This window comes from Symphalangus syndactylus, chromosome 14, assembly GCF_028878055.3.
Source record: "Symphalangus syndactylus isolate Jambi chromosome 14, NHGRI_mSymSyn1-v2.1_pri, whole genome shotgun sequence".
Taxonomy (NCBI): Eukaryota; Metazoa; Chordata; class Mammalia; order Primates; family Hylobatidae; genus Symphalangus; species Symphalangus syndactylus.
Genome location: NC_072436.2, coordinates 67,323,280 through 67,342,019, shown reverse-complemented (window position 1 = coordinate 67,342,019; position 18,740 = coordinate 67,323,280). Strand labels below are relative to the sequence as shown.

The following is an 18,740-nucleotide window of genomic DNA, read 5'->3' as shown; positions in this document are numbered from 1 at the left end:
CTTCAGCCTCGGCCTTAACAATCAAGTACTGCCACCTTCCTACCTTCTCAAGCCACCCTGCTCCTCTCCAAACCAATGCTTAAAACTTCCTTCTAGTCACAGCCACTAAATCAGCTCCTCCATCTCAGTCTTGCCCATCTCCAATCATGCTGCTGCAGGATAATGATCTCAGCATTTTCAAAGCTTGAGAATCCTTTAATGGCTTCTATCAAGGTAAGAAAATACAATCCCTAACACAATCTGGTCCCTGCCCTTTCTTCATGGTCCACTACTCCCAAAGCCACATTCTTACCAAGCTCTTACAAAAGCTATTCTTCTGTCTGGAACAACACTGCCCCTTCCTCCCATTGGCTCACTAATTCCTACTCATGTTTCACAGTTGTGCAAGGCCACCTCCTCCAGGAAGCCTTCCTGATTCTTCCAGGCTAAGATGACCCTTCTCTGGAATCCTCCAGCACCCTGTGACAGTTACATAAACTATAACATAAACTGCATCAGGCTCCCACATTAACTATCCTGCCCAGGGGGACCTCTTACAAATCTATGCTTACTTCACAGAGGATTTAGACCACTCAGGAGTAGAAAGCAAAATGGCTTAGTCCAAGGCCCTGAGCTCCACTGAAGGAAGGGTCACCCAGACTCAGAGACTCTCAGGCTAGATCTATGCATTCATCCTCACAAATCGGGAAGAGCGGCAGAGCACCCAGGCTCTGGGCAGACAGTAAGGAGAAAGAATGCATCTCAGTCCTTTCCTGCCACCTAGGAGCCTGCGCCAAGGATGGGGTATAAAAGCAGCTCTAATGCCACCTACGGGCTGTGCCAGGGAAGGGGAGGATGACCAGTGTAGTATAAAAGTGCCTTGAATGAGGGGCCAGGAGGCCTTGGCTTGTTTGCTCCCTTACATCAGAGGGATCCGGGATCCTAAACCCCGCGGCTCTCATGGGCTCCATTTCTTCCTTTGAGGAATGAGACAGCTCTATTTGGCCCATCCACTTCATAACAGAAGGAACAAGCCCAGTACAGACATGAAGCCAATGTGGGAAGAATAAAACTTATAAGTGGCAAGTATGATTAGAGGTCATGCTGGCAGACAGCAGGGCCAGCCGAGGACACTGCAACCACCAGCTCCCCCACGTCCTGTCCCTCACCTCAAGGGAGCAGAGTCACCACCACCACCAGGGAGGGACGCTGGGGGCGGCCTGGACTCCCTCCCACCCACTTCCCATATGTAGTTCTGGCCCCTTGGGGTTTCTTCCCTTCTTGGGTCCACTTTATCTTCCCCAGTGGACTGGACATTCCTTGGGAATAGAGTGGAGACAGTGCCTTTCATCTGTTCAGCATCTGACACATAGTAGGTGCTCAGTGAATGTGGATGACCAAACATGAATGCCTGGTCGGGAGCCCAGTGCTGGAGCCTGTCCTGCTCCCCAAAGCCCCATGCCCTGCCCTGCTCTCCCCTCCTTCACTCGGTCCTCCTACAGCACTATCGTCCCAGAGGGACTTGCTGCCTTCTAAGTCACACCCCATCACCTCCCAGTGCCCTGAGTCTCCAGGCCTCTGCCCACATCACCCCTGACCAGCCACCTGGTGAGGTCACAGCTTCATAATTCTTCCAAACCTCCCAATGTCACAGTGAGCACAGTCACACAGGCATCTGCTGTCCACTCAGCAGTCCTAAGTGCATCAGAGCCACCCCTTGAAAGGCACCAAACACAAACCAACAAAGCAACTGCTGCAGGTGGGGAACGTTTCTTCTGAGAGTTACTATGTGGGAAGTGTTTGAGTTTTCCTTTTTCTTCTGAAGGTGTCTGCAGCTTTCTCTCTGACCTAAGTGCTGGTCCCTCCTCTGGCTCTCTGCCTTCCCCAGCCTGCACCCTCACTCTAGCAGAACAGGAAACTGCTCAAGGCTCCACTGCCAGCCTGCTCTGCCACGGTCTGCCCCAAGAACTGCCCCCTGCTTGACAAGTTCCACCGCCCCCCCGCCCACAGCTCCTCTGCGGCCGAGTGCACATGCTCCGGAAGGGCCTACAGCACAGCGCTCCTTCCCTGCCAGCCCACATCGGCTCTCCCCACTTCATTCCTTACGCCCTGCACCTCATTAGTGCTGTTCTCCAAACCCCTGGCTTGTGGGGGGCTGCCTTGATTATCCCAAGTCCCAAGAAGGCAGCTTCAGAGGTGGTACCATAGAAAGGTCCTGTCTTCAAAGCCTGTACCGTCTTGCCTCTGGGGTAAAAGAGACCCTCACCTGCCCCACAAAGGATGAGGCTGGAGTGTGAACCCCTCAGTCCCTTGGGCTGTTCTGCCCCCTGTCCACCCCCTTCCTCCTGGACAGTGTTCTGGGGGTGGATGCTCACCTGGCACTGGGCTGTGGCTCCTCAGCTGGTCGTGTCTCCAAGGGCAGAAGCACAAGCGGGGAGGCTGGGGTGGCTGCAGCGAGGTCCTCCCTAAGTAGGGCAGGGGAGCCCCCAGGCGGGGAGGGCTCAAGGGGGCCAGGGAGTAAGGCTGGCTCCCCTGGTGGTGTGGAGGAGGTGGTCAGGGGCCAGGCTTCAGACAGGGGAGAGCATGGAGGGCTGGGCCCCCCACAGTGCTGGCTGGCCCAAGGCGGGAGAGGGGGCGGTGGAAAGTCAGGCTCTGGGGGAGTGGGCAGCTCTTCTGGACCAGAATGAATAGAAGATTCCCTCGACCCTGGCGGGGATGCAGATGAGAGGCTGGGAGGATCTCGGCTTCCCTGAAACAAGAAGGGGTTCAAGGCATCTTCCTTGGAGACCCACACATCAGCCTGCTGGGAGGTGACTGACAGGGACCCAAGCCCCTCTCCTACTGGATCCTGGCCCTGGGCCTCAGGAGCCTCAGGGCCTTCTCCAATCTCTGGAGCCCCCGAGATGTGCTGACTCTGAAGAGCCAAGCTCTTTGAGTGACAGGGTGTGGGGGCAGCACCCTCAGGGCAGCTGGTGGGTGCAGACAGGCAGGGCCCAGACACGGGGGCGCTGGCGTCCTCCACTAGCTCTTCCAGGCCAGGCTGGCCCAGCAGGGTTGCAGAGGAGCAGCTGTCAGACTCCTCTGACTCACGCTTCTCTCCCTCCTCCTTGGTCTCCGGGGGACCGACAACCAGTGCACTTGGGAAGGCATCTTCACCCTCTGTCTCTGGCCCCCTGTTACTCAGCCCCACTGCGGCCTTCTCCTCCTCCTCCTGGGGTCTTGAGGGTGTGAAGAGGCGCGGTGGCTTGGGAGGTGGGGTGCTGGGCTGCAGCCCCTTGTCAGACACCCACTCGGGTTTAGGCTCGGGCTCCAGTGGGGGAAGCCCCTCGCTCCCCTTGGGGCTCACAGTTTCTGGCGATTCAGGCTGCAACTGGGGAGGAGGCTTATCAGACTCTCCCCGCAAGACTAGTGAGGCCGTCTCAGCTGCAGGAGAAATGGTGACCACATCCCAAGGCCAGGCATCATCAGCTGTCTCGACGTCAGGGCAAAGCTGGTTTTCACCTCGGGAGGACTCATCGTCCTGGCCCTCAGCAGCGCTCTCTGGGCCCGGCAGCCTCTCCCACACACTGATCACTTCTGGGGAGCTAAATAGAGATGTCCCACTGTCTGCCGGACTCTGCCCTGCTTCCCCTTCCGGGGCTGGCAGTTCCCTGTCTGGTTCTGAGGCTGAGGCTCTCAGCTGCAGCTGGGCTGATGAGGAGGGCAGGCCGGCCCCTACCGACTCGAGGAGCCCTGGGTCAGCCGCACTCGCGCTCTGGTGGTCCGGTCCCAAGTCCAGAGGAACCCTGGGCTCCAGCCACACGCTGCTCCCACCTCTTCCTCCTCCTCCTCCCCCAGGCTCTCCCTGGGGCTCAGCTGCCTTCGCAGTCATGGCCCTGGGGCCTGGGTCTTGCAGCCCTGCCGCCTCCAGCCCCACTCCTGCAGGGGCCAGGATCTCGCTCCTGGCCTCTGGACGCAGCCTGCTGGCAGCAAAGACGTTGAAGGTGTTGTCCCACTCAGGCAGGGCTTTCCCAGGGGAGGCCAGGGGGGTGGGGCTGGCCCTCGAGGCACTGGGGAGAGAGGGAGCAGGTGAAGGAGAGTTTAGTGCTATGTCGGCTATGAGCTCCTCGAAGAAGGGGTTGCTCTGCAAAGAGGTGAGGAACGGGTTGGTAAGACCCAATAATCCAGGTGGGGTGGCTTCAGGGGCGGCGGTGGTGGTGGTGGTGGCGGCGGCAGCAGTGGCAGCAGCGGGGGAGGCGGCTGCAAAAAGGTTAGTGCTTAGCATGGGAGCAGCAGTGGGAGCAGGAGTGGGAGGGGCCGGAGCCCAGGGGGAGCAGGGGAGGTGGTGAGGAAGAGCAGCTGGGTCAGATTCTACCTGAGGAGACACGTCCAGGCTGTGGAGGGAGACAAAACCGTGAGCCTCCTGGTTAATGCCAAGACTGGAAAGGCCCCTGAGTCCCACGCCCCGCCCCCTGCTTCGGGACCAGGGGCCACAACACACACATAGGCTGGATTTACCTACTTGGGCCAGGGTACAGAGGGAAGACCCCAACACGTAACATTATCAAGTGCCTCCCAAGGAGAAAGATGCCAGGCAAAGCTATTTTAATCCTCACTCCAACCCCAGAGAGAAATCCTCTAATCCTCTCATCTGATAGGCAGGATCCAATCCAAACCTAACCAAGTGTTCTTTCCTCTATCCCGTGCTGAAGCTTCTAAGGTTCTACTCAACAAGGAATTTATGTCTGGGAAAACTAATCTGAAAGTGCCTTACATCCTTTTTTTTTTTTTTTTTTTTTAGATACAGTCTCTCTCGCCCAGGCTGGAGTGCAGTGGCGTGATCTTGGCTCACTGCAACTTCTGCCTCCCGGGCTCAAGCCATTCTTGTGCCTCAGCATGTGCCACCATGCCTGAATAATTTTTGTATTTTTAGGAGAGATAAGGTTTCACCATGTTGGCCAGGCTGGTCTCGAACTCCTGGCCTCGTGATCTGCCCACCTGGCCTCCCAAAGTGCTGGGATTACAAACATGAGCCACCAAGCCTGGCCCCTTTTAGGACTAAAAGCAAAGAAAACACCAGCTGGCATGGGGGGATAAAGAGACCAGAGAAAGGCCAGGCCTAGGTATCTGACAAAGCCAGAACTTATAGGACCTAGCAGGGCACCTGGAATTCTGACACTTGAAACAGCCTGGGTTCTATTGATCCCCTGCAGAAGCATAAGTAATGACGGGCTGTCATTGGGTGTGATAAGGTGTCTTGTTTCTTTGAGGGGCAGCCTAACTGGCTAAGGAAGATAAGCCACCTGTGGAGAACGTCAACCAACAGGTGCCAGCCTTTGTCTCCCAAGGCTGGCAGTGTGACAGCAGCAGCAACTCTGGATGTCACCAGGGGCTTCTCAGGGACTCTGGGGATGGGGACAGGGCAGGTGCTCTTAGGACACTGGAGAACAGGTGCTGGCATTCATCTGTCCAGGGCAGGGTCCTTTCTGGGAGGAACGCCCCCTGCACTGGTGCTTATCCAGAGTGAGGCCGACTCCAGAGATGCGGGCAGGGGCGTGCTCTCAAACTAGAGCTTCTCACTTACCTAGGACACAGACAGAAGGCCAGAAAAAATGGCTGCCTTGCCACTGAGCTACCGTCAGAGGCAGACCTCGGTGGCCTCACCCTCTGCCTTCTGAGCAGTCTCCCTCCTCATGGCTGGTCTCCCAGCCCTGGCTCTAAGCTTCCAGGACCCCCGTTCCTTGGCCCCTGCCTGTCCAGGTGGAAATATCCTGGGGAAACCCCTACACATCCAACTTTTCAAGCCAACCAGCTTCTTGTACAGGAAATGTGGGCAGTGAGTCCTGAAGGGGCAGAAGCCAGGCTTTGGCCAGCCAGCCCATAAGGAGTGTGGCTTGGGGTAGGAAGGGCACCTGTGGAAAGAGCAGGAGCTGTCTGGAGCTTGCCCGGATTCTCCCGGGAACCCAGAGCCCAAAGAGGGCAGACCTACACAGAGGTGGGCTGAGGCAGGTCAGCTTGGCAGCTGCCACCAGGGGCAGACCACAGGAAGGAGTCCAACCAAACAGAGGCACAGGTGGCTCCAAAGATGGTTCTTGGAACAGGGAGGTCAGCCTCACAGCCAGGTCCCAAACCCATGGATTTCTCATAAGAATCAGCTTCCAGAGAGTCTCCTGACCCTATTTTTCCCCTTATAATAACTCCCCATCCAAGGGTAAATTCTCAGTCTCATCCCCTCCACCTAAAGATGGAGGGAGAGGGAGGTAAAAATTCCCACCTGTTCCCACCCCACCTGGGCTTCCCACTACTACCCTGCTTCTATGGACATGACGGATACCAAAAGAGGAAGAATTGTGGGCCCAGAGCCTCAACCCCAGCAGATGCCCTTTCTCCCTTCATTCCGGACAAGCCCCAGGCCAAGGCACACATGCCTGCCGTGGAGACCAAGGGGAGTGAGAAGCAACGTACACCACCGCCAGGTCAAGAGCCTGACCTCGGCCCACTTGCCATTAGAGCATCCATACCACACCCAGCCCAATCCTGCCTACAGGATCCAGGCCCCCGGGAACAGGGCTAGAGCACTCTGAGCTACTTCTCTCCCCAGCCCCCTTTATGACAATAGGCCACAGTGGTCTGAAGGAAGAGAGTCCCATCAACATTAAAAGCACCACGCTTAACTCTGCCCCCTCAGCCCTAACCTGGCCTGCACTCACCCTTGCAGTCTTTCAGCAACCTGGCTGGCAGTCAGAACTGCAGGGACAAGAGCGGCAGGGGAGTAGACTGGGAGCCCCAGGTTAGGCTCGGCAACCTCCCTCTGCCTGCCAGATCCCCAGAGATACACACAAACCTGTTGGTATGGAATCAGCAAAGGGCTCTCCCTGGAGGAAGGGACTCCAAGCACCAGGCCCGACAGGCTTTACAGAGCCAGCAGTACTTCTGAGGGCATCTGTCCATCCTCCTATCCGGTAACACATCCCTCCTTCATGCCTTCCTTTCCCTTGCTCCACACCGAGTACACATTCTGAAGGTTCTCACCTCAAAACATCTCCCTCCCACTCCACCTGGCCCAGGTCAGGGACATATTCCCACATGTGCTTGTCTTTGCAGGTCATGCTCTGAGAACAGATAAACACCTCTGCATCCTAGAACCCGCTGTGCCAGCCTGGCACACTCTCCCCACCCCCAAGTGGTGGGGGCAGCAATATATGCTGACCTGTCTTCTCTTTTAGGATCAAATGCTGGGAAGGAAGTCAGAAGTCCAGATGTCTCTGCCCCTTCAACCTGAGGGAATAAAACTTTACTGCCTGCAGGACACTCTGAACAATTGGTTGAACCTGCCACTCAACACAGGAACCACCTGTTCACCCTGACAGCCCCTCTTCTTAAACACTACGCCACAGGGCTACCTCTGTAGCTGAAGGCCAGGTGTCACTGGCAGACAACTCTTCCGTAAGCTGAAAAGAGATCTGTGTCCTTGTTATTTCCACACACTGGTCCCAGAGATGGCAAGTGGATCTGCACAAGCTCTCTACCAGGCAATCCCCCAAAGGCCGAAGCCAGCCTTGGAGGCACGTTCACCTCCAGCAACATTGCCCTTCAGCCTTCGCTCCTGAGGCACGACCTCCTGACCCTCCTGAGATGGGCCCAAAGTGCAGGAAACATGTCCAAGAGATGGGCACATCCTCTCCCATCACCTGGGCACAATGAAGTGACAGGGGCCTTGTAAGCTGTAAGTAGGGAGAACGTATCATTTATCTTCCAAACCAGAACACTGAATACAGTAACCATGACAGGAGAACAGGCACAAGCAGGACGTGAGGCTGCACTAACTCCAAGCCACTGGGAGTACATTATAGTTACTCATTTACACCACCAAGAATGCAGCCAGGCTCCTTCCGCTGCCACAGCACATTCCAGGCCCACAGGAGCCTTGTTGCCTACCACACCTGGTGCAGGGAGGCACTGCAGAGATTGCCAGAGGCCACCATCATGATACGCTCATCTCTATGTTGTACCATACTTATTCCCAACTTTAAAAGTTTTTGTAATCAACATTTGATCCCCTTCTGTGCATACAGTCCTATGGTTAGTGTGGGGGGTGGGGATCAAGGGAACACAAGGATGACCTGGGATAGACACAAAGACAATCCACTTTGGCCCTAGCGGGTTTAACATGCGTGGTCTTGCCTGTCCTCAAACACACATGAAATAGCCTGTGCTGCAGCTCAGTGTGAATGGCTCATAACAGGGCAGGGGAATGAGGCTAAGTCCTGTGGCCAAGATAAGCTTGGTCTCAACTACCTACTCCCTGCTCCAGCACACACTGGTAGGGGCCCAGTGTGACCGCCATGGGCCCCAGCAGACAAAGGCCACATCAGAGGAACAGCAGGACCCTCTTCTCAGCCCTGCATAGCCTCATTTTTTCCTTCCCCACAGCAGCAGCCTTTCTCTGGTTACTACACTCAACACATTCAGCCCTGGGCCTCTCTGTGGGGCATCAGTGCCACATGGGAGCACTAGAGGGCGCTGCTGTTCTTCCTAGTGAGGAACATCCCGCAATCTGCAATGGTAGCCCCAAGGCAGAGGCCCCCAATCTCTCGACCTGGGGACAGGCTCCCCAGGCCCCAGCTGGAGATCCTGCAGCTACATTCAGTCACTCCAGTTCTGGGTCTAACCCACAGCTTCCTGCCATGAGGCAGCCCACCTCTCCTCTCCTCAGAAGCCCTAAGCAAGCCCTCTGGGGAAGCGCCAACAGTCCTTTCTTCCAGGCCAGCCTTCCCCTCCCCGCAAGGCACACGAGGCCAGGATGCTGCTGATTGAGCTCAAAGGACAGGTGTCACATCTGTCCAGACCAGGCCATCTTACCCAAAGCACAGCCCCTCCCATCCCATCTGCATGCACGGCCACAGAGCCTGGCCCTGCAGCCGCCACCTGCCAATGGGCCCCATTTGGGGAGGGATGCTGAGTGCCCTCCATCCTGCTAAAGACAAGGCTCGGAATTCAAGTGACAGCAGGACAGGAACCTCAGCTTCCTTATGGCCATCAACGACCCAAATCCTCCAGATTCCAAGAGGCCATTAGGAGACATGGGGAAGCAGGAGAAAGAGGATGGAGACTGTAAGTGCCCCAGGCCAGTGACAACCCCACAGACTCACAGACTGCGGGAGTCCACGCCCAAAGCCTGGGCAGCACTCACCTACAAATGGCCCCAGCATTCACCCTGCCCCAGAAAAGGCCCAGAGACACCATACAGACAACCACACTGAGCCTGTGGTCTGTGCCCCTTTCAATCCAGGCCCTCAGCTCCTCCCAGCAAATGCCCTGTCCAGATCTCCTGCCACCTCCCTCTACCCTACCACCTCCCAATACCTCTGGCTGGCTGTCACAGGGCCACCAGGCTCAGCCTGGCATCTGGGAAAGGCCTGTCCCCTTCTTCCCAATATTCCCCCTAGGCCGCAGATGGCCAGCAGCTCACCTGAGCTCTGGTGAGTAGGGGTGGGGCAGTAGGGACAGGAGCTGCCATACCAAGCAAGGGAGGCAGGGGGTGGCATACCCCTGATACTGATCCACCCCCCACACCCCTGTCTATGAGGGTCTAACAGGGGTTGTCAGCTGACCATGGCCCAAACCTAGAAAGGCCTGCATGTCTCTCTCCGCTCCCCTCAACAGACTCAGAGTGCCACAGGGAAACGAAAAGCCACAACTACAAGATTCCTTTCCCCTCTGGGCAACAGGTTTAGGGTCCTTCCCCTGTCCTATCTTTTGCCCCTTTGCTACTGTGCTTGTCCTCTAAACCTGTCCAAGCAGCCATGGAGTGGGAAGGGCAGGCTTGTTGAGAGAAACAGTGGCTCTCACCACACTGGCCAGGGCTGCCACAGATGCTGCCCATGAGGGCTGGCCCCAGGCCCTTGGGAAGGTGGGACACACGCTTCTGTGACCTGTGCCTGGAGCCCCTCCCTGGACCCTGCTATACAATTCTGCAGCCTCCCCTGGCTCAGAATTAGGAGGAAGCAAATGGTGGGCATCAGGGGCTCTGCCCAGGGCCTGAACTGGGGGACTCAGTATATTCAAAACAGAACAGCTGCCACCAACACTTCCCACGGTGCCATACCTCAAGACCAAGAGACATCAGAGAGGGCCAGAGCTCCCAGGGTCTCCAAGGACAGAGATGGGTTACAGATTTCATGGGAGCTGCCCACAGCCTCTTGCCAGGGGAACCAACTGGGGGGGTGAATGGACGGGGGAAGGAGTGGTGGCCTCAGTTATTTGACTCCCGTCTCCCAGAGGGAAGTGATTACAGAGACAGCTGGAGAGAAGTCCTCTAGCTCCAGAGAGGGGAAGGGAAGTCTGAGGGTGAGGTCTCCAATCCTCATCTCTCTACCAAGGCTTCCTTACCTTGAGGCCAGAGGGCAAGAGGTGGAGGTCAGGAAGCAAAGAATTCATACAAATGGCCTTTCCTGCTTCCCTCCAGCTCAGGGGGTGGGCATGCCAACTCATGCAGCAAGGCCTAGGGCTGAGAAGTCGGACCCCTAAATCCATAGGGCTCTCAGAGCACTGTGCCCTCATAACTCACCTGTGTCTGTGAGCACAGAACGAACCTTGGCTTAGGGAGACACTCCCACTAAACCATGCAAAGCCAGAGCCCTAGCAGCCTGCCCGAGGTCCATATCTGCTCCTTCCTCCCTGCCCCAGGGTCCAGGCAGCACACACCCCAGCATCCTCCCCAAGAAGCAAAGTTGGTCTTTCCAACGACGTACCTGGGTTTCTGAGTTGGGTCCTTGGCTTCTCTCAAGCCAAACCAGCTACTCTTGGCCTTTTCCTCCCCACTGGACGAGTGATGTGGGGAGGCCCCCAGGGAGCTTCGGCGCCCCAACTCGCTCCGACTTAGGCCTTGGTGGTGGTGGTGGAAGAGGCCCATCCGGGGCTTGCGTTCCTCCTTCCGGGCTCCCTCCTTCTCTGCCACAGCCTCAGAGGAGGCCACTATGGGTGTGGCAACCTGGACTGGCTTGCCCTCTGGTAGCCGGGCCCCCTCCTCCTCTCCAGGGTGGCTGGCCCCAGGGGCCAGGACTTTAGCCTGAGCACTCGGCTCCTCCTGTCCAAGCACTGCCTCTGAACTGCTGTTGCTACGACTGCCTCTGGGCCAGGTGTCATCTGTGGAACGAGGCCCCTCCTCGGAGAACCGGGAAGAGACAGCTTGCAAGGAGCCAGAGGATGGAAGCGAGCCTGAGATGGAGCTGCGGTGCCGCAAAGGGCCCTGGGGCTCCTCATTGTAAATGTGGCTCCCATTGACACAGAGCGAAGAACGGGAAGCAGCATCCAGGTGGCCCTGAAGGTCCAGAAGGGCCCGAGGAGGAGCCACTCGCATCTGGTTGGCCTCATCGCTGTGGGTCCTCTTATGGGTGAACAGCTTAGGGGACTGTGCAGAGTCCCTGCCTGCAGGGGAAACACATGGAGTTAGCTCGCAGGAAGAGAGGCCCCATTTCCTGGCCCCAGGCCTTCACCACCACCCAAGGGGAGAGCCAGTGCCCCCCTCCCCAGGGCGGCAGCCCTGTGCTTGCTCACCCCCTTCAGTGGACAGCCAGCTGCTGCGGCTTGGTGAGCGGGTGAGGAGCTCGGCGCCAGGTCCCTGGTAGGCCAAGCTCCCACTGGCTGAGGACAGGGTGCTGTCCGAGCCCAGTGAGGTGTTGGACTGCGTCAGGGATGACTTGCGCAGCTTGTTGCGGAGGAAGAAGCCTTTGGCTTTGCCCATCTTGCCCAGGCTGCCCAGGTCAGGATCCTCTATAGCGCTGCTTGGGAGGATGGCAGAGGCAGATTCCAGATCATACTTCTTCTTGCCCTTCATCTTGTCCTTGATCTTGCTGAAGGGGGACCTTGGCTTGTCCTTCATGGACAGGTCAAACATACTGGCGCTCAGGTTGTTGCGCGTGAACTGGATGGTGACTTCAATCTCGCCGCGTTCCTTCTCCTTCTTGCCTGGCTTGGAGTGCAGCTTGTACCACCTGTGAGAAGAGGGAAGCAGGCAGAACTCAGTCACGGGCCCAGGGAGCCTGGCTCCCGCCCAGTACCAGGCACTGCCCGGACCCCTCCTTGCTCTGAGAGCCACTGATAGCCTCTCTCCAAAGGCTCCTGCTCTGACCCATCGGCCTGGGCTTCCAGGCTTCAGATGCAGCTGAGAAACTATCCAAAACATTTCCATGATGGAGAAAACCACATCCTGAGTGGGGAAGCTCCTTGGGTGCCACCAGGTAGGGCGGCAGTTACCACGCCATGCCCCCTCCCACCCCAGGACCTTCTCCTGGTGCTCAGAGACCTCTCCTCTGCCCCATCTCCCCTCCATCTGAAACTCTGAGGCCCAGAGGGGTGAAGCTGGGCCTGGGAGGGCCCTCCCATCTCCAGGCCCCAGCACGGGCAGACCTACCCACATTTCTCTCTGTTGACATCATCTCCTCTGGCCAGTCCCAGCAAAAGCTCTACTCCCAGCCACCCGTGAGCCCAGGAAAGAACAGCTCACCCAGAGGCCCAGGGCGAGGAACACAGGAATGCTAGTGCATACACTCACGTACGTACACACACACACACACAACCTCACTCACACACTGACTCACCCCAAGCCCTGTCAGGAATACCTCTACAAGATGGAGGAACAGACAAGAATGGCAGAAAGAGACCCAGGAAAGACAAAGAGCGCTCACATCTGTTGAGCATCCATGGTACGTTACAACCAGCATGAGGGTTCTTACCTCACTCCCGCACACACCTCCCAAAAAGCATATGAGGTAAGAGGCACTACCCCATTGTACAGATCAGGAGGGTGAGGCTCAGCGGTAAAGGAACCCATCTGTGGAGACTCAGAGCCAGGCATCCGGCCCTCCAAAGCTAAAGTTCTTCCTGGTGCACACCCACTATGCCCAGAAAGACACAGAGACAGCCCCCAACACACATGGCCACCGCACAGGGTGGCTGGGGCCCGCCCTACTGGGGAGAGATGTTCTTATGCAGGGGTTGGCAGTTTATCTTAGAGAACTAAGCAAACTCTGACCATACAAGGAGCAATCACACTTCTTGGTACTTAGCCTACTGAGGTAAAAACTTATGTCCACAGAAACACCCTGCACACAAATGTTTATAGCAGCTCTGTTCATGAGTGCCAAAACTTGGAAGCTGCCAAGGTGTCCTCCAGTAGGTGAACAGATAAGCAAACTGTGGTACACCCAGACAATGGAATACTACTTAATGATAAAAAGAAATAGGCTATCAAGCCATGAACAGACATGGATGGATCTTACATTCGTAAGTGAAAGAAGACAATCTGAAAAGGCTTCATGCTTGCATGACAAAACTATTTGACATTCTGCAAAAGGCAAAACTATGGAGACAGTGAAAAGGTCAGTGGTTGCTGGGGGATTGAAGGGAGGACAGAGGGATGACTAGGCAGAGCACAGGGACTTTTCAGGAGAGAAAAACTATCCTGCTTGCTACCGTAATGGTGGACATGCGTTGTTATACACCCACAGAATGTACAAAACAAGTGAACCCTAACATAATGTATAGACTCTAGTTAACAGTGATGTATTGATATTGGCTCTCAAATACAACAAACATGCCACACTAATGCAAGATGTTAACAGAGGAAACAGCAGTGGGGGGTGGGTGGAGTAGATGAGAACTCTCTATACTTTCCACTCGTTTTTCTGTAAACTTAAAACTGCTCTGAAAAATAGACTTTATTAACTAAAAAAAAGAGAGCAGAGAACATAAAAAGGAAGAAACTATGAAAGAAATCATACCAGAATGATTTTCTGAACTGAAGAACATGAATGCTAGAAGAGTCCTACAAGTATGCAGTGCAATGAACTAAGACAGACACATGCCAACAGATACGACTATGAGGCTTAGAACACCAGGCATGAAAGGATTCGAACAGCACTGGAGTCTTCCTTAGCAACACTGGGCATCACATGAAGGAATGCCTTCACATTTCTGAGGGAAAAGCCTTCCACTAGCCTGGAATTCCAGACCCGGCCAATCGAGCATGAAGGTGGAATAAAGCCTGGTGGTAGTGGTCAGGCTGGTCACTAAAGGGCTCAAAGTCCCTTGGTGATTGCACAGCGCGTGAGCGCACACACACACACACACACACACACACACACCCCAAAGGCGCAGTCAGTGATGCAGGGGCCACCTCCCACTTGAGCTCTGCCCACGACAGTGCCAGCTCCCTGAGCTTCTGGTGGACACAGAGTGGGGCGTGGGGGGCCTTTGTATGAAAAGTCCCTATACATCCAAAGATCCAGAATTAAGTCACAGCAGAAGCTTGGTGGTAGTGGTGGTAGTATTTTGATTATTTTTTAATGTTGAAGTTTTTTTTAAAAGGCTTCCTGGGGCACCTCTGACTCTTCTACATCCCTGTAGAAGAGCCCGTCATGACGAAATCCTGGTGGGCTATGGCCCGTCCCCTCCCTGGAGACCCATTCCACGGCCTGAGCGGCCTGAGCCTAGACTTTGGTTTTCCCTCCCAAACCTGGCAGACAATCCCCTGAGAAGGCTGGGTAGGAACAGATGGTGCCACGGGCAGGGCAAGCAGAGAAAATGCCAGAGAGGGTACCTCTCTCATAAGGCATGGGCAGGGAGTGAGGGGAGGAGAGGCTAACTGAGACAGATAGACTGGAGGATGTGTGTGAGGGTGTCTGTGGGGCAGGAGAGGAAGTTTGACAGAAAGACCAGCCAGCAGCATCAACAGCCTCACACCTCTACGTTCTCAGCCCAGTGACCACCCTGGGCCTGACCCTTTACCTATTTAGAGGCCAAGCCCTAGTCACTTTTCCTAAATCTGGGCTAGGCCCCATCTAGCACAGGAAAGTCCTGGGAGGTAGGGCAAAAGAGAAGGGTATGGACTCCAGCCCCAAACCGCCCAAGCCCTGAGTAACTAGGATCAGCAAGCACAGCCAGCCTTTGCTGGGGCAGACAGGTCAGGGGCCCTCAGCCCCAGCTAGTCACACTGCACACACCACAGCGGTAATGCAATTACCTGGGGGGGCCCGGGCCCTGTGGTGAGACTGCAGGGAACTAGCACTTCCTACATTGTCTATTTTTGTCCTATTTGAATGTTTTATAAGGAGCATATATTACCGTGGTAATAGGGAAAAGAGACAAGGGAAAGCTCTTACTCCTATCTCATCTCAGCTTCCTGAGCCACAAAATGGGCCACGCTCCTCTGCCTCCCAGCCCTCAGAGGAAGGCGGGAGGCCGAGTTTCAGGTCCTCTGCCACAAAGACCTTTTGGGCCTCTCTCCCCTATAAGGTCACTTCCCCTTCTCCTGTTCTGCCCACCCCTCCCCCACAGGGAATTTGGGTTTCTCCCTGGACTTGTTTTTCAAGGAAGCATGGAAGGAAAAAGAAAACGCTTCCCTGAATATTTTTTAGGCTCTCCCATCCAGAGCACAGTGAAATGAAGAATGGCCAGGGCCTACCTCTGGACCCCAGCTGCCATCACCCGTCCACCTCCCTTCCAGCCCCACCTCCCTCTGCAACCCAGTCAAGGACAGGACTGAACGGGATACTGCCTGGCACCTTGGGCACCCTGGGCACCCCAGGGACTCAACCAGAGCAGACCTTCTCCCAGAAGTGTGGCCTACATGAGCTGAGATGGCCACATCCTCCCCCTCCCTAGAGGTGCTGCTTCCCTGTGCCTGGACCAGACAGCCCCCCAGACCTGCCAGGCACCATGGAGGTCCACTGGAGAACAGAAAACTATGAACACTGTCAAGGGGAGCTGAGGAACCCGCGATGAAAACAAATGGAGGCTTTCTTTTCACAGAGCCCCATACGCAGCAGAGCAAATGGGCTCTGAGCACCTCAACCCTAGAGACTGAAGCCCCCACGGGGAATGTGGCAGCAGGGTCCTATGACCTAGTTCAAGTCCCACCTCCTCTGGGAAGCTCCCTCAGCTGCCACCATCCTGCTGGCCTGGCCCAGTCCCTCCTCTTTCTGACCAGGCATACACATTCTGAACCAAACTCACTCTACAGCCAGATCTGGCAGCACCGAGCCCCAGGACCCCCTGGTGTTGTCATGTCCTGGGCACACAAGGTCTCCCTCGCTGGACTGTGTTTCTTGTGGATATTGACTGAGTATCCCCGGGGCACACAGCTCCAAAGTAAATAAATCATGCATGCACAGTCTGGAGCTGTTACAACCCTGCAGGGCCCTCTCTCAGCTCTCATCTGGATGCGCCTGACAGCAGGGCATGGTGGTGAGTGCTGGGTCCCCCACTGACCAGGTCACCTCCCTCAGCCTCTGCTTCCTTGGCCCTCAGGTGGGGACAATCATCCTCTTGGCTGTTGGGAGGCTAAGGCACGCCAAGCCTGGTTGGCAAAACCCGCTTATCCTCTCCTTCTCTCCCACGACTGTGAGCTCTTAGGACTCCTGCTCTTGAATCCCTGACGCCGATCGCTCTGCCTAGCCTTCAAGGGAATGTGCCAGATCCTTTAATAAAAATTCAACCTCGGAGGCGCATGGTGGCTCATGCCTGCAATCCCAGCACTTTGGGAGGCCAAGGCGGGCAGATCACTTGAGGCCAGGAGTTTGAGACCGGCCTGGCCAACATGGCGAAACCCCGTCTCTACTAAAAATACAATAATTAGCTGGTTGTGGTGGCACACGCTTGTAATCCCAGCTGCTCGGGAAGCTGAGGCATGAGAATCACTTGAACCTGGGAAGCGGAGGTTGCAGTGAGCCAAGATTATACCACGGCACTCCAGCCTGGGCAACAGAGTGAGACTTTGTCTCAAAAAAAAAAAAAAAATCCAACCTCAACTTCCCAAGGCTGGCTGTGCAAGAGATAGGCCTTGGTCTCCAGTTTTGGAGCTTCTGTTCCTGCTCCTTCCTCCCTACCTGACCAAGGTTTTTTCTCCCTCTCTGTGCCCTTCACCGGGCCTAGCTGACTGGGCCACCGGGCTTAGGAACTCCGAAGCCCAAGTTGAGGCCTGACCTGTCCACTTTCATCCAGGGCAGAGACATGGCCAAAATCAATCAGGGTGTGACCAAGGCCCCAACATTCATCTAGAAAATGGCTCACAAGACAGCTCTCATTTTCACAGCTCCACAGCTGTAGCACCCAAACCTGCTATGTATCGGTGCAGGATTTATATTATATATAAATCCACCCAAGATGCCACCCAGACTTACTGAACTAGAAGGTCCTGGCCTGGTTATCTATATTTCTCAGTGGGTTTGGGGGGTGCGGACCCACAGGTGGGTGAATTCACCCAGACCCCATGTGGAAACCACAAGGATGGTCCCTGACGCTTTACATCACTTTAAGGTCAGTGGCCACCCGGGCTCTCCACCTGGGCTTGTCCTTAATGACACTCAATCGGTACCCAGGAGAAACCTGTGTCTTTCCCCTGCCCAGTAAGGCTTGCCTTCCCAAGTCCCGAGGACACGCTGCTTCTGAGAGGACTGACCCTAGAAATACTTATCCCTCCCCCAGGAGGAGGTAAGTTACCAAAGGAACACACTGGGGAGGAGCAGGCAGCATTAAGCACTTTCTGGAAATTAAGAGTGTTAAGATGAATTAGGCCTCCTAGTTCAGAAACCACTGGAGAAACAACACTCTCACCAAAACAGGAGGAAGGACAGTGATTCTGCCCCCATACAATTCCCCTGACACCCACCTGGTGCTTTAAGTCCGGGCTGCCTGCAGCACATATATCACCGACCGGCACATCCTTCACTGCAGGAACTAAGCTGCTCCACCTGCAAAGCACCCACCTTGACTCCATCTCTCTGTCAGGGGCACCATCTGGGGCACTTGAACTCTCCAAGGCCCAGGCGGCACATGCTCAGGACACAAGGGTTTTGATGAAGATGATGATTATCTGGGACTTGTCCCAGGTGCCTCTGCAGCCAGGACATGATGGGCACAGTAAGAGAAAATTCCGTCCACCTGAAGAGGCACACGCAGCTACTGATGCTGCTCTTCAGAAGACACACATCAGTGCTTCTCCAACTGCAAAGTGCAAAAAAATCACTGGATCTTGTTAAAATGTGTATTCAGATACCCAAAGTGTAGGTGGACCTGAAAGAGCTCCCAGCTACCCATGCTGCTACTGGCCCAGAGGCCACACCTGGGCAGAGGGCTGCACACGAGGGGCCTAGAGAATGGCCAGAGCTGACCCTGCTGAGGGCTCACTGTGTGCCTGGCTCTGCAGCTCTTTTACTATCCATGCAACCAGCCCAGGAGAGGGGAGGCCCATTTTACAGATGAGGAAACTAAGTTGTGGAGATGGTTTGTAAGTTGCCCAGGGCCACGCAGCTAGTAAGTAATGGAGCTGGAACTTGAACATGAAAATGCCAGCCTCCAAGCCCATGTCCTTAACCTTTAAGGTTTAGCAACTTTCAGAAAAGCAGAATGCATATACTCCTGCCCTGGGTACCCTGAGAAGACAGAGGCTGGAAAAGGCCTGGCTACACATCACAGACCCTGAAGACCAAACCCCCTTTCAAAAGGTTGGCACAATCCCAGAGCACAGAGCCCTGAGATGCCACTGAGGGGACCTCAGGGTTTTGTCCTGTCCTCAGCCCCTCAAAACCTTGTGTGAGAACAGCCCAGCCTCCCCCAACAGCCATCAGGGTCCAGAATTCCTGAGAGACTGGGACCACAAGGAAGCTCTTACAGGGCCCCCTGCTAAGCTAGAACACCTCTCCCAAGCTCTCTCTGCCTGACAAAGTTCACCAGGCCCCGTGTGGACTTGGGACTTGGCCCTCAGCCTCCCCCTACCCACC

The 18,740-nt window shown here is 55.5% G+C and overlaps 1 protein-coding gene across 4 annotated transcripts in view; it reads right to left on the bottom strand.

Annotated features, from left to right (window-relative positions):
- RAB11FIP5 (RAB11 family interacting protein 5) overlaps window positions 1-18,740 on the bottom strand; it is a 39,410-nt gene that overhangs the window by 3,970 nt on the left and 16,700 nt on the right. The window contains exons 2-4 of one of the 4 annotated variants that reach the window (XM_055241865.2): window positions 11,518-11,954; window positions 10,713-11,388; window positions 2,355-4,352 (exon numbers count right to left, since the gene is read on the bottom strand). In XM_055241865.2, the coding sequence (XP_055097840.1) occupies window positions 2,355-4,352; window positions 10,713-11,388; window positions 11,518-11,954 (3,111 nt within the window). The remainder of the gene's footprint in view (window positions 1-2,354; window positions 4,353-10,712; window positions 11,389-11,517; window positions 11,955-18,740) is intronic. The other 3 variants (XM_055241866.2, XM_055241867.2, XM_055241868.2) reach the window with 3 other exon arrangements.